Source organism: Elephas maximus, chromosome 11 (genome assembly GCF_024166365.1).
Source record: "Elephas maximus indicus isolate mEleMax1 chromosome 11, mEleMax1 primary haplotype, whole genome shotgun sequence".
Lineage (NCBI taxonomy): Eukaryota > Metazoa > Chordata > Mammalia > Proboscidea > Elephantidae > Elephas > Elephas maximus.
The window spans coordinates 100,192,219-100,206,447 of record NC_064829.1 but is presented as its reverse complement, the minus strand read 5'-3'; the positions used below and the strand labels follow the sequence as shown (position 1 = coordinate 100,206,447).

The 14,229-nt window shown below is 49.2% G+C and overlaps 2 protein-coding genes across 4 annotated transcripts in view; one reads left to right on the top strand and one right to left on the bottom strand.

The window, feature by feature from the left end:
* Positions 1-4,824, bottom strand: part of AP2A1 (adaptor related protein complex 2 subunit alpha 1) — a 38,388-nt gene extending 33,564 nt beyond the window's left edge. Inside the window, exon 1 of the mRNA XM_049900956.1 lies at positions 4,599-4,824. Coding sequence (XP_049756913.1) covers positions 4,599-4,665 — 67 coding nt within the window. The 5' untranslated portion in view covers positions 4,666-4,824. The remainder of the gene's footprint in view (positions 1-4,598) is intronic.
* Positions 4,825-5,387: 563 nt separating this feature from the next.
* Positions 5,388-14,229, top strand: part of TSKS (testis specific serine kinase substrate) — a 28,726-nt gene continuing 19,884 nt past the window's right edge. For all 3 annotated transcript variants that reach the window (XM_049901293.1, XM_049901294.1, XM_049901295.1), the window contains exon 1: positions 5,388-6,698. In XM_049901293.1, coding sequence (XP_049757250.1) covers positions 6,613-6,698 — 86 coding nt within the window. In that variant the 5' untranslated portion in view covers positions 5,388-6,612. The remainder of the gene's footprint in view (positions 6,699-14,229) is intronic.

Here is a 14,229-nt window from a genome sequence, read left to right as displayed (position 1 = left end):
GGTGCCTTCACTACACTTCTCCACATCCCTTGGCCACTAACTCTGGCACATCCTGCCTATCACAGCTCCAAGAGTCACTTCTGATGCAAAGCCTGCCCTGAGCTCCCCGACCTAGCAGTGTTCCCCTTCTCTCAACATTGTCATCCTCTCCCTCAAGGGGCTTAGGGCAGCTGCAATTTTTTTTCTACTTAAAAAAAAAAAAAAAAAAAAAGTTGAGATCTAATTCAAATGCCATACAATTCACTCATTTAAAACGTACAATTCAGTGGCTTTCAGTACATTCACATGATCGTGCAGCCATCACCACTAATTCCAGAACATGCCCACCACCCAAACAAAAACCTCGTACCAAGTAGCAGTCACTCTCCATACGCCTCCCTCACTTTTTTTTCCCCAGCTGCCGCAGAGTCGACTGCAACTCATGGTGTCCGAGTAGACCTACGCCCCACTGTTTGTTGTCTGCTTGTTTGTATTTGGTGGGGGGGGGAATATCCATAGGGTTTTCAATAGCTGATTTTTTTGGAAGTAGATCGTCAGGGCTTTCTTCTGAGGCACCTCTGGGGGGACTGGAACCTCCAACCTTTTGCTTAGCAGCAGAATATATTAACTGTTTGCACCACCCAGGGACTCCCTCCCACTCCTCCAAAAAAAAAAAAAAAAACCAAACCCGTCACCACTGAGTTGATTCCGACACATTGCAACCCTAAAGGACAGAGCAGAACTGCCCCATAGGGCTTCCAAGGCTGTAATCTTTATGGGAGCAGCCTGCCACATCTTTCTCCTGTGGAGCAGCTGGTAGGTTCGAAATGCTAACCTTCCGGTTAGCAGCCAAGTGCTTAACCACTGTGCCACAAGGGCTCCTCCTTCCACTCCTAGGCAACCCCTAATCTACTTTTTGTCTCTAAGGACTTGCCTATTTTGGACATTTCGTATAAATGGAATCATACTACACGGTGCCACTCAGCACAGTTTTCAAGATTCATCCATGTTGTCGCATGTACCAGAACTTGGAATAGCTGAGCAATATTCCATCGTATGGATGTACCACATTTTTTTCTGCCATTTATCTGCTGATGGACGTTTGGGTTGTTTGCACTGGTGGCTACTGTGAATAACGCTGCTATGAGCATTTTGAGTATAAGTTTGTGTAAAGACAGCTGCAAGTTTTAGGCTCTAAGTTTCATGTTAAAAAAAAAAAAGTTTCATGTAGACACAGGCAAGTCTGCCTCCCCCTTGCTCCTTGTAAGGCCTGAAACAAAACCAGTTCAATACAGAGTTGCTGAGGAAAGAAAGGAGTCCCTGGGTGGTACAAACGGTAAGTGCTTGGCTGCTCACTGAAAGGCAGGAAGTTCGAGTCCACCCAGAGGCACCTCAGAAGAAAGGCCTGGTGATCTATTTCTGAAAAATCAGTCACTGAAAACCCTACAGAGCACAGTTCCACTCTGACACATATGGGGTCACCATACGTCAGAATAGATTCAACGGCAACTGGCTTCATTTTTTTTTTTTTTTTTTGAAAAAAGGAAGGAGGACTCCCTGAGTCTCCAGCCTCAGTCAATCCCTTTGGCTAAATCTCCCCCACTGCCCCCAGACCTGAGTTTCCCCTTCTCCCATCTGCATTCCCTCTGGGGCCCTGCTGTGACACCGCCTGTTTTCTCTTCCTTTCCCCACCAAACCTCCCCAATTCTACCTCTTTCAAAAGCTCTGTGGGCTTTTTCTTCAAAATTTACCCCAAATCCAACCCTGTCTCATCATTTCCTCCTCACCCCAGAGCCTGCCTTCCCAACTGCCTCGTTATTGGTCTCCTGGCTTCCGCCCCTACCTCTTGAATCTGCTCTGTTCCCAGCAGCCAGCGGAATTATTTTAAAACATAAATCAGATCACATCCCTGTGTTCAAAACCTTCCTGTGGTTCCTGTTTCACTCAGAGAAAGGCCAGAGTCCTCACCCATTAAAAACCTTTTACTGTTGAGTCGATCCTGACTCATAGCAACCCTACAGGACAGAGGAGAACTGCCCCATGGGGTTTCCAAGGCTGCAATCTTTATGGGAGTAGACTGCCACATCTTTCTCCCTTGGAGCAGCTAGTGAGTTCGAACCGCCAACCTTTTGGTTAGCAGCTGAGCACTTTAACCACTGCAACACCAGGGCTCCTGACAGTTCCCACAGTGGCCTACAAAGTCCTACATGATCCGCCCTATTTCCTGCTCTGCCCTCATCTCCAGACGTCTCTGCCTTGCTCACTCAGCTCCAGCCACATTGGCCTTCTTGCTCACATTTGAACACACAGTAAGCATATGGCAACCTCAGGACCTTTGCACGCACCGTATCCCCTGCCTGGAACCCTCTTTCCCCTAAAATCCACAGACTTGCTCCTTCTCTTCACTCAAGTCTCCATTCAAATGTCACCTCCTCAGTCAGGCCTTTGCTGACCCCACTCTAGATCCTAGTAACTCTCCACCTCCTTTCCCGCCTTGCTTTTCTTCGTAGAACTAAGCATCACTGGAGCCCTGGTGGCACAGGGGTTAAGAAGTCAGCTGCTAACCAAAAGGTCGGCAGTTCAAATCCCCCAGGTGCTCTTTGGAAACCCTATGGAGCAGTTCTACTCTGTCCTATAGGGTTGCTATGAGTTGCAATCGACTCAGTGGCAACAGGTTTGGGTTCTTCTTTTTTGTTTTTTCCCAGGAGCTTCTTTTCCATCTCTCTCCTGGAACGGAAGCTCCCAGAGGCAAGGATTCTTGATCACTGTTGCAGGCCCAGTGCCTAGAGTAGTGCCTGGTACACTGTAGTGGTCAAAAAAATTTGTCAAATGAATGAATAAATCTTAATGGCTATTACTAGTGCTGTTTTGCAGACAAGAAAACTGAGCTGCAAAGAGAATAAATGACTTGCCCAGGGTCTCACCTAGGCTGGTGGTATCAGGGACAGTGCACACTTACTCCTAACAACAGACCCCCTACCTAGTCTATGGCTCCTCATGTTGTTATCATCGTTAGCTGCCATCGAGTCAATTCTGGCTCATGGCGACCCCATGTGTGTAGAGCAGAACGGCCCTCCATAGGATTTTCAAGGCCATGACCTTTCATACACAGGTCACCAGGCCTTTCTTCCAAGGCACCTCTGGGTGGGCTTGAACTGCTAGCATTTTAGTTAGTACAGGAGCTCTTTCCTTTTCCATGACAACCATATCCTCATCTCTCCACCAACTGACACTCAGCAGCTGCCACTCCAACTGTTCACTGAGTACCTACTATGTGCCAGATCCTCCTACACCTATGAATTTCTAAAATAGTCAATCACTGGGCACTGAACAGGAGCCTCTCCTCAGATCCAGCACGATAACAACAGCTAACATCCATCCAGTGCCAGCAATGTGGGAGAGGCCTCACTCAACATACACTGTCACAACAACCCCCCCAGGAAGGTACTAGCAGCATTCCCACTTGGCAGATTAGGAAACATAAGAGTGAAGCCCCTCAGTCAAGGTCACAGCGCTAGGGGGTGGTGGTGCTCAGACTCAAAGCCAGTCTGGCTGACCCCAAAGCCCGTGCAGATGTAGCCTCAGCAGCTCTTGGCAGCTTCAAACACCAACACCACCGGCTCCTGGGAGTTGGGAGCTGATTTGGCGCCAGGCCTCTCATCGTCATGACAACTCTGCCTGGTGGCATTCACTGACCCCAGATTGCTGTGGTCACTGACCCCTGACCTCTCTCTGGGCCTGAATGACCCACAGTTTTCCAGATCTCTTTCCACAAACCCACAAATTCCTCAGGCCCCTTTCTTTAGCTCTGGGCTCCCTGCCCCTACATCCCTGAAGCTCCGCCCCACTCTACAACCTCCTCTCCTACCCAGGCCCCCACTCTCTGGCTCCCAAGACCTCCACACCTGCAGCTCCTCTATCCCCCTCAGCTCTGTGCTCCTTGGGACCCTCCTTTCCACTTAGTGACCCTTCTAGCCTGCTCCCCACTGCCCCGTGCCTTCCAAGCAATCCCCCACTGGGGAGCCTTCTATCCCTTATTGGAGTCTATTTATAGTGCCCCCATCTCTCCTCCTCAGTCCCCTGGGTTTTCTACCACTCCTAGGCCCTCTCTAGGCTGCTACCAAAGGGCCTGAGTGGCCTTCTAGCCCCTTCCCCTGTATGACGCCCCTCTCCCAGGCCCTCAGGCCCGGCCACGTTAGGTTCTCAGCGTGTCGGGCTTCCAGTGTGTCTCGTCCTCCAGGTCCCCTCTGGCCTCCTCCCACTCTGTCACTCCATAGGGTGCCCCACTCCGCAACTCCTTCCCTTTCTGTCTACAACAGGGATCTCTCTAACCCCATTGCTTGTTCGACCCCTTAACCTTTCTATCATTCCCAAGGGACACGTTTATGTCCCCATTCCTGGGACCTAACTAGCTGGCTCCCTTTGGCAACCCTCCGGGACCCCTCTAGCCACTCCATGTCACCTCAAGAAGGACTCTATGACATCCCAAGCCCCTCCACTGCCCCCACCCTGAAGTTCCCCCCGGGGCCTTTCTACCCTCCTAGGCCGCTCTATGACCCCCGAGCCCCTCAATTCCACTCTCCCCGCCCCTCGCCAGTGTCCCCCGGGCGCACGCTCACAGTTCCGGATATCGGAGATGAACACCGCGAGCCCCCGCATCCCATCGCCCTTGGACACGGCCGGCATGATGGCGGTGGTGTCGGCCCCAGGCCCGGCCGGACAGGGCACAACGCAGCGGGGGCTGGCAGGCTGGCAGGCGGGGACCGGGCGGAAAGGACCCCAGACAGCGCCAAGGAGCCGAGCCGGGCCGGGCTGGCGGGCAAGCAGGCGGGCTGGCAGGCCGCGGCACCGCCCCCTGGTCCCGCCCCTCGGTTCCACCGCCCTGAGCTCTCAGACACGCATTGGCTCAGGTTACTGCCCTTCAAACTTGGGCCCACCCCCATTGCATCGCTCATTGGTAGTTAGGCAAAGGCACGCCGTTACCATTGGTCCAGGCCCCCGCTATTTCCGTTCGGAGAGAAGGCGGGGACGTTGCCCGAGAGACCGGCGGGGTTCGAATACGCACTACAGAACCGCCCCCTCCGCGCTGCCCGGTCGGATTCGGATTGGATCCGGCTCCTCTCCAAAAAGGGAGGGAAGGACGTGCAGGAAAGCTGGGGAGCGGGGCTGAGGGGGCGGAACTTGCGTTAACTGGACCCAATGGAAAGACAGACCGCCCCCGCAAGCGTAGCGGATTTGCTGAACGTGTCCTACTTTCGCCCTCCATTGGGCGGTTGTGGGAGCGGATAGAGGACGATGATTGGTAGAAAAGGAAGTAGAAGTGGGGGCCATCTCAGCGGGGCTGGGATAGGTGGAGCGACGCCTGCAATTCCCTGCTGCAGAGAAGTGGTTGGGAGGGGGAAGAGGAAGCGAGGTATTTACTGCGCAAGCGTCTCTCTGATCGCCTTCTTACCCTGAGCTCTTAAACACTCTTCCAGGAAGCCTTCCTTCCCTTTCCCCTCTTCTTTTCTACAGCGGACAAGCTGTCAGTTCTTGGGCCTGTCAAGAGACGTAGACTCTCACGGGGGAGAAACGGTAATCCAAATCTAGTCCCGTTAAGCAAGGGTTAAAATTTAAAACCAGAGAGGTTGAGTGACTTGCCCTAGGGCGCACAGCTCGGCAGTCAGAAATTTAAACTCTGTTGGCTTTTAGCTACTATTCAATATGGATTGTTTATTGTTTTTGCAACCATAAAGCCTCAGGCAACCTCCATTGTAGCAGATATCAAATCAAACTTGTGGTTATCTCCACCAAAATTGGAGCTCCTAAACGCAAAAAGGATCTGGTGTTGACGAGCTCAACACTGGCTTCCTCTCGGCGCTCCAGACAGTCTCTGGTTGACTGGCTTTGGGGAAGGCAAAGCTTCCGGATCTTCAAAGCCCCAAGCTATTGTGAAATTTAGGGAAAAGGGATCTGGAGGAATCCGTTTCTGTCACATCGAGGAAGAAAACTCCATCCCACCATCCTCTTCTGATTTCCGAAGCCAAGTAGTATTCCTGGAATGAGCTTTGGAGGAGTGTCCTGAATCCTGGGAACTTCTACTCCGAATCTTGGGGGGATGGGGAGGCAACAGCGAGAAGAGTCCCCCCTCCCCCGCCCAGGTTCAATGGATCCGTCCATTTGCGTTTCCAGGAAAGGGGCATGGGAAAGTCCATTCTGGATTCCAGGGAGGCCGGGCTCTTCTTCACTCAGCTGTTTTGGTGATTGAGAGAGTACATCCCTAACAATAGGAGGGGGCATGTCTGCCTCTAAGAAACATAAGAGTAGCTTCATCTGGAGTTGACTAAGTCCTTTTTGTGGAAAATGACATTAACTGGTCCAAAACTGAAGAAGTCCATTGAAGATATAGGGAGGAAACACTTTCTCCCTAAGGATTATAGTTGTTGTTAGTTGCCATCTGACTCATGGAGACCTCAGGCACAACAGAACCAAATGCTGCTAGGTCCTGCGCTATCCCCACGATTGGTTGTGGATCAGACCCTTGTGACCCATAGGATTTTCATTAGTCTGGAACCAAAAACCAAACTCCTTGCCTGTCGTGTAGATTCTGACTCATAGCCACCCTATAGTAGTCTGGAAGTTCTATGCATCAATATGCTCAAGTCTGCACTGACAGACGGGTATTGGCTGTGCATGAGGTTCACTGGCCGGGAATCGAATCCAGAACTCCCAAATGGAAGGTGAGAATTCTACCACTGAAGCACCATTGTCCCCCCCACCGCAAGGATAACACCAAGGAGCCCTGATGGCGCAGTCATTAAGCGTTTGCCTGCTAATTTATTGGAACCCACCAGCCGCTCTGAAGGAGAAAATGTGGCAGTCTGCTTCTGTAAAGATTACAGCCTTAGAAACCCTATGGTGCAGTTCTACTCTGGCCTTTGTGGTCGCTATGAGTCTGAAGTGACCCAAAAGCAACAGGCAAGGATCTCGCCATTAAAATAAATATATTAGTAGTAGGGTTCAAACCATTCCTCTATTTGGGGGTGTGAAAGAGAGATTTCGGGGGACCCAAGAACAAAAGAAATTTGTTCCTAAGTAAGGGGGAAATCCACATTCTTCGCTGCCTGAGTCCTTAGGTGGTGCAAAAATTAACACGCTCGGCTGCTAACAGAAAGGTTGAAGGTTGCAGTCCACCCAGAAGACCTCAGAAGAAAGGCCTGGTGATCTATTTCTGAAAAATCCGCCACAAAAAACCCTATGAAATGCAGTTCTACTCTGACACACGCGAGGTCACCAGGAGTCAGAATGTACTTCAAGGCCATTGATTGGTTCCCCACCTGAACCTTCCACCTCCCCTTCCAACCCCAGCCCTTCACTCTTCCCACCAAATTCATGTAGGGCCGGATAGTTAACTCAGGGTTCTTGGTCTGGGGGTTCTAGGTCCAGTTGTGGGTAGGTGGGGCAACTCAGCTTCCCTTTAAACACCCTTACTCCACCCCATAGGCCGATTGCCATCAAGTCGATTCCAGCTCAGCAATCCTATAAGATAGAGTAGAGGTGTCCCATAGGGTTTACAAGGCTATAATCTTCACAGAATCAGACTGCCACATCTTTGTCCCATGGAGTGGCTGTTGGGTTTGAACCACTGACCTTTCAGTTAGCAGCTGAGCACTTAGCCATTGTGCCACCAGGGCTCCTTACCTCACCCCGTAGAGCCCATGAATCATCCACAGTTTAATTTTTAAGACTGAGCCTAAAGCACAGGCATTCTGAGGTGTAAATTGGACGGGGGGAGTGGCGAGGGTAGGTTGGGGAGGCCAACCCAGCCTTCTTGTGTCAAATTCTCTGTGAAGATGGACCTGTAGCCTCCACAGGGCTGCATGGGCTGACCTGGTTGAATTAGGATGGCCTTATACAATAAAAATGCAAAATAGATAATTTTCCGTTTATTTAAAAAAAGTCATCATCAAGTCAATTTTGACTCATAGCAATCCTATGGGACAGAGTAGAACTGCCCTCAAGGCTGTAATCTTTAGGGGAGCAAATCACCAGGTCTCTCTACTGTGTAGTAACTAGGGATTTGAACCACCAACCCTTTTGTTAGCAGCTGAGTGCTTAACCACTGTGCCACCAGGGCTCCTTCCATTTATGCTAGCCATGTTAAAAATAAAAAATAAAAACAAACAGGTGTATAGTGCAGTGAATTACTTAACATGGCCCTTCTAGCCACAGCCTTTGTAACTCCCACCAAATGACTGGGTTGGACTATCCACATGAGATGCTTAATGTCCACCTAGGGGATTGGATTGCTTGCTAATCATGTAAATAAGGTGCACTGCTCCCTTGTGGGGGTGGGATCATGCAAATAAGGTGTATAGAACTCTAATGAGGGCATTGGTCAGTTTTGTCATCCTGCTAGGCTTAAAGGGATACAGAGAGAGAGAGGAGGTGTAACAGGGAACACAGAGAGAGATAGCAGAAGCAGCAAAACTAGGACAGAGAGTAAGAGCTGTAACACCAGAGACAGCGAAAAGCAGTGGCAGAGAAATAGCAGCAACAGAACCAGGAAACCAGCAGGAGATGGCGCAATGGGCTTCTTGGCCCACAGAGCAGGAAAGCTGAGCGCCTTCAGGCAGGTTTTCCAGCAAAGTAGGGAGCCTCCAGGCACTTGGTGCAACTACGTTTGAAATACTACAGGGTTAGGGCTGAGTGCCTTTGAGCTGAGGCTTACTGGCAGAGTGGGGTGCTTCTGGGCACTTATTGGCAGAGCTAAAAAAGCTTTATGACACTTGCCTGAGAAGGGCAGATGACAGGCCAAGGGGCCGAGGGCAGAGAGAGACCTCCCTGTGGCATGGTTGAGAAGAGGCTGTTCTGATCAAAGAACTGTATCCCGAGTATTCCTGAACCTGAATTGTACCTGTTACTTCCCTAATGAGCCCCATAATCGTGAGTATTGTCTGTGCATTCTGTGTGGCCATTGCAATGAATTATCAAACCCTGCAGAGAAGTAGAGAGTGCTGTGGAAGGGACAGTTGGTATCAGAATTGGTAAAAGGGTTGGAGGGTGGAGGTATGTCTGACCTCTGCCTCATAGGAATCAGCCTTGGACTGTTGTTCTTGATTCTCCTTCTTGTGAAGTTAGAGGAGGTCAGATGCCTCCACCCTGCCATTTTTACAGTTGGTGTCTGTCTGAGTTATCTAGTGTTGCCATACAGAAATACCACAAGTGCATGGCTTTAACAAAGAGAGATTTATTTCCTCACAGTAAAGTAGGCTAAAAGTCCAAATTCAAGGCGTCAGCTCCAGGGGAAGGCTCTCTCTCTGTCTCTGTCAACTCTGAAGGAAGGTCCTTGTCCTCAGTCTTCTCATGGTTGAGGAGTTTCTCAGGCACAGGGACCCCGGGTCCAAAGAACGCACTCTGCTCCCGGTGCTGCTTTCTTGGTGATATAAGGTCCCCAACTCTCTGCTTGCTTCCCTTTCCTTTTATCTCTTGAGAGATAAAAGGTGGTACAGGCCACACCCCAGGGAAACTCCCTTTACACTGGATCAGGGAGGTGACCTGAGTAAGGGTGGTGTTACAATCCCACCCTAATACCCTTAACATAAAATTACAATCACAAAATGGAGGATAACCACACAATACTGGGAAGCATGGCCTAACCAAGTTGACATATATTTTTGGGGGGACATAATTCAATCCATGACAGTGTTGGAAATGGAATTTGTTGCAATGATTCGGGTTCATAAGCATGGGAATTTGTAAGAGAAGGAAGGCGCATGGAAAGTGAAACTTTTGATTCTTAGATGGTTACTTTGGTTGTTGTTACCTGTAATGGCTGAAAGAAAAGTAAGAGATGTTATGCTTAAACTGAGTAGAGAAAAGCCTTTTCTGGAGTGGCCTGAGGCAAAAGCCAGGTTAATTAAATAATATGATTGATAGGGGGCCCGGGTCTACTCGTTCCACCCAGCCAGAGGCCTGGGGCCATATACATATGCATGGGAAGATAGTCAATGGATGGAGAAGATGAAATTGTAATGTTTTTAAAGAGTTGTGTTTATCTGAATGTACTATGGATACTGAATGTTTCTCCTACCTAAAAAAAAACAAAAAACCTGTTGCTGTTGAATCAATTCTGACTCATAGTGACCCTATAGGACAGATTAGGACTGCCCCACAGGGTTTCCAAGGAGTAGCTGGTGGATTCAAACTGCTGAACTTTTGGTTAGCAGCCAATGCTTAACCACTGTGCCACCAGGGCCCTACTTCTCCTACCTAATGTTGTAAAACAGACATAAATATATGATAGAAATGAATGTTGGGTATTATAGATTACAGAGAGTATGTAACTCTGCATCCAGCCAATACTTGATTGGATATACTAAAAGAAACAGAGGCTGTTCATTTCAATGTAGTGGTATACTACCGGAGACCCTGGTGGCGTAGCGGTTAAGTGCTACAGCTGCTAACCAAAGGGTCAACAGTTCAAATCTACCAGGCGCTCCTTGGAAACTCTGTGGGGCAGTTCTACTCTGTCCTGTAGGGTCGCTATGAGTCGGAATCGACTTGAGGGCACTGGGTTTGGTTTTGGTGTACTACCTGAGCCCCACCCTAACCCCTCAGAGTCAGGAAATTTGCATTTGAAAAGACGCGTGGACCCACCCAGAGCTGCTGAGAGAACAGGAGATTTGCATTTGAACGAAAGACCTGCAGAAAAAAGAATGACTGTTTTGCTTTTTGAATTTTCAGCAAGCAGTTTGTCTTTGGGTGCATCAGGCCGGAAAAGTCATTGCCTATCAGAAGAATCCCCTTCCAGGACTGGAGTTAAAGAGAGCCGGCAAGTAGACAGCCTGGTATGCTCGCTTTTGGTGACCATCTGGGTCGACTCAGTGAGTGAATGTGAGGGAGGTATAACAATGAAGAGATGGGCTGGGTTTGAACATACTCCATTGGCACCTGTTGACCTAGCTCATGGAGGCCAGGGATGAGAAAGAGAGAAAGGGCTGGCTGGGCTGAGGTCCAGGGAGTTGTGTAGACTCCTGAGCTTACAGCTGGTACCTATTGAACTAGCCCATGGGGCTAGGGATGAGCTGACCAGAACCAACCGAATGAAGAGAAAGATGTCTGACACCTCGAGCTGGTGTAAAGTGGTGCAATTTGATTACTTGCTCTAAACTAGACTTTGCTTATGGATGGAGATGCTCAAAGTTCCAATCGGAACAGAGGATTCTTCAAGACCAAGGAACGTGTTTGTCTCTTCATTGTACTAGTTTGATATAGGGGCGGGCAATTTAAACATTGGATACTTAAAAAGGGGGCGATGAAGGCGTAAAGTGACTGGCTTACACACTTTTGTGAGTGTGCTTACATTAAATGAGGGGGACAAGGGAGGATCCCCACTAACTAGATTCCACTTTTCCTGATGGGTCTGGGGAAGAGAGGGTGGTTGGAGATGCCAGCAAGATTACATGATTCGGTTGTGAGTGTTGATTGTTAACAGGGTTAATTGTGATTGTAAAGACCATAACTCTAGAAGCTGTAACTGTGAAAGAGTGGACTAAGGGGGATGCACTGCTGAACTCTAGTACAGCGGCCAACCCTAAAGTAACTTAAAGGTTTTCTATGCTGATACCTCGTGAGGCTCAGAGGAAGGGAATAATCTTTCTCGGTTAATTTTTATCAGACACCAGACAGGATGAAGCCGAGATGACTTTTAAAAGAACCTGACCAGATCAGATGGACACCTGCAGCAGACTTGAATGGCTGGTACCTGAGTAATATCAACCTTAGGACTCTTTTGCCCCACTGAAGAACTAATTGTTAATGACTGATTTGGACTGGTAAAATGATTGGGAGGGGGAAGTTATCCTCCAAGTATGAAAGGACTATGGCTAGAAAAGCCAGGGGGTGGCCTGCAGTGTGATGGATTGCTTTGGTGTAGCCTTTCTTGCCATGGTCTTGGTCTTATAACTCCCACGCAATCACTTGGGTGGAACTGTGCAAATAGGGTGATTGTGTCCCACCAAGGGGATTGGTCAGTTTTGCCATCCTGCTGAGCTTGAAATGAGCCACTCCAGTGGGAATGAAGATCTTACCACCACCAAGGAAAAAGGGTCAAGAGCAGAGCACATTCTTTGGACCTGAGATCCCTGTGCTGAGAAGCTCCTGGAACCAGGAGACCCCCAGGAGAGAGAGAGCTGTAACATTGAAGACCGCAAGAAGTGGTGGCAGCGAAAGAACAGCAGGAGAGACTCGCAGGAGAAGCCAACAGGACAGCCAGCAGGAGAGACAACAGGAACCCACAGAACTAGAGCTAAGTGCCTTCAGGCAGGAGGCTTGCTGGTGAAGTGGGGTGCCTCTGGGTCCTTATCTGTGGTGCTAAAAGAGCTTTGTAACACTTCCCTGAGCAGGGCAGAGGCTGAGGGGCCAGAGAGAGGCATGCCTGCCAACAAGGCTGAGAAAATGCTGTCCTGATGGAAGAATTGTCTCTTGAGTGTTCCTGAGCCTGAATTGTAACCTGTTACTTCCTTAGTAAACCCCATAATCATGAGTATTGTTTGTGAGTTCTGTGTGGCCATTGCAATGAATTATAGAACCCAACAGAGAAGTAGAGAATGCCATGGGAGGGACAGCTGGTGTCAGAATTGGTAAAGATGGTGGAGAGAAGAGGTGTGTCTGAATGCCGCCTCATAGAAGTCAGTCTTGGGCTGTTGATCTTGACTCTCCTTACCCCTTGTGATGTGTGATGTTAGAGGAGGTCAAATGCCGCCTTCATGCCATTTGTCACAGATTGAATTGTGTCCCCAAAAAATATGTGTCGACTTGTTTAGGCCATGATTCCCAGTATTGTGTGGTTATCCTCCATTTTGTGATTGTAATTTCCCTATGTGTTGTACATCCTAATCTCTGCCTGTGGTTAATAAGGCAAGATTAGAGGATGAGGGTGGGATCGTAACACCCTTACTAAGGTCACATTCCTGATTCAATGTAAACTGAGTTTCCTTGGCCTGTGGCTTACACCACCTTTTATTTTACAAGTGATAAAAGGAAAGGGAAGCGAGCAGAGAGGAGGGACCTCATAACACCAAGAAAGCAGCGCCAGGAGCAGAGTGCATCTTTTGGACCTGGCGTTCCTGCTCAGAGAAGCTCCTACTCCAGGGGAAGACTGATGACAGGGACCTTCCTCTAGAGCCAACAGAGAAAGCCTTCCCCTGGAGCTGATGCCCTGAATTTGGACTTCTAGCCTACTAAAAACCAAAAAAGACCAAACCCGTTGTCATCGAGTTGATTCCGACTCATAGTGACCTTATAAGACAGAGTAGAACTGCCCATAGGCTTTCCAAGGAGCACCTGATGGATTCTAGCCTACTAGACAGTGAGAGAATAAACTTCTCTTTGTTAAAGCCACTCACTTGTGGTATTTCTGTTACAGCAGCATTAGGTCAGTGTAGGGTATATCTTAAACCAATAACCTTTGACACATAAAGCAAGCTGATCAGGCACAGGGAAACAAGCATAGTTGGGGGAAAATAGATACCATGAGATCTTCAAGTGTAAAAAATGGTGGCACAGCTGTGTCTGACCTCCTCTGACCTCACAAGGGTGAAGAAGAAACTAGATTAACAGCTCAAGGCTGATTCCTGTGAGGTGGAGTTCAGGCATACCTCCTCTCTCCAACCTCTTTACCAATTCTGACGCCAGCCGTCTTTCCCACGGCACTCTTGTTTTTCTGCTAGGTTCCATAATTAGTTACAATGGCTACATAGAACTCACAGACAATATTCACAATTATGGGGTTTATGAGGGAAGTAACAGGTTACTATTCAGGATCAGGAACAACTCAGGATACAGTTCTTCAGTCAGGACAGCTTCTTGTCTGCGCCCACAGGCATGCCTCTTCCTGGCCCTCAGCCTTTCAGCTCTTGGCCTTCGACTCCTCAGGGGTCTTGGGCCTTTTGGGCCGGCCCAGCCTATGCCTTGCTTGGGCAAATATTACAAAGCTCTTTAATTCGCCGATAAGTGCCTGGGGCACCCCACTCCACCCGTAAGCCTCGGCTTGAAGGTGCTCAGCTCTCTCACTTCGTGGGTTGGTGAACCTAGTTCTGTCAAGTGCCCAGAGACACCTCACTTTGCCAGCAAGCCTCCTGCCCAAAGCACTCTGCTTTCTCGCTCTGTGGGCCAGAAAGCCCACTGTGTCATCTTTGCTGGACTCCCAGTTCTGCTGCTGTTGTTTCTCTGCCACCACTTCTCACTGTCTTGAGCCATCTCTGATGT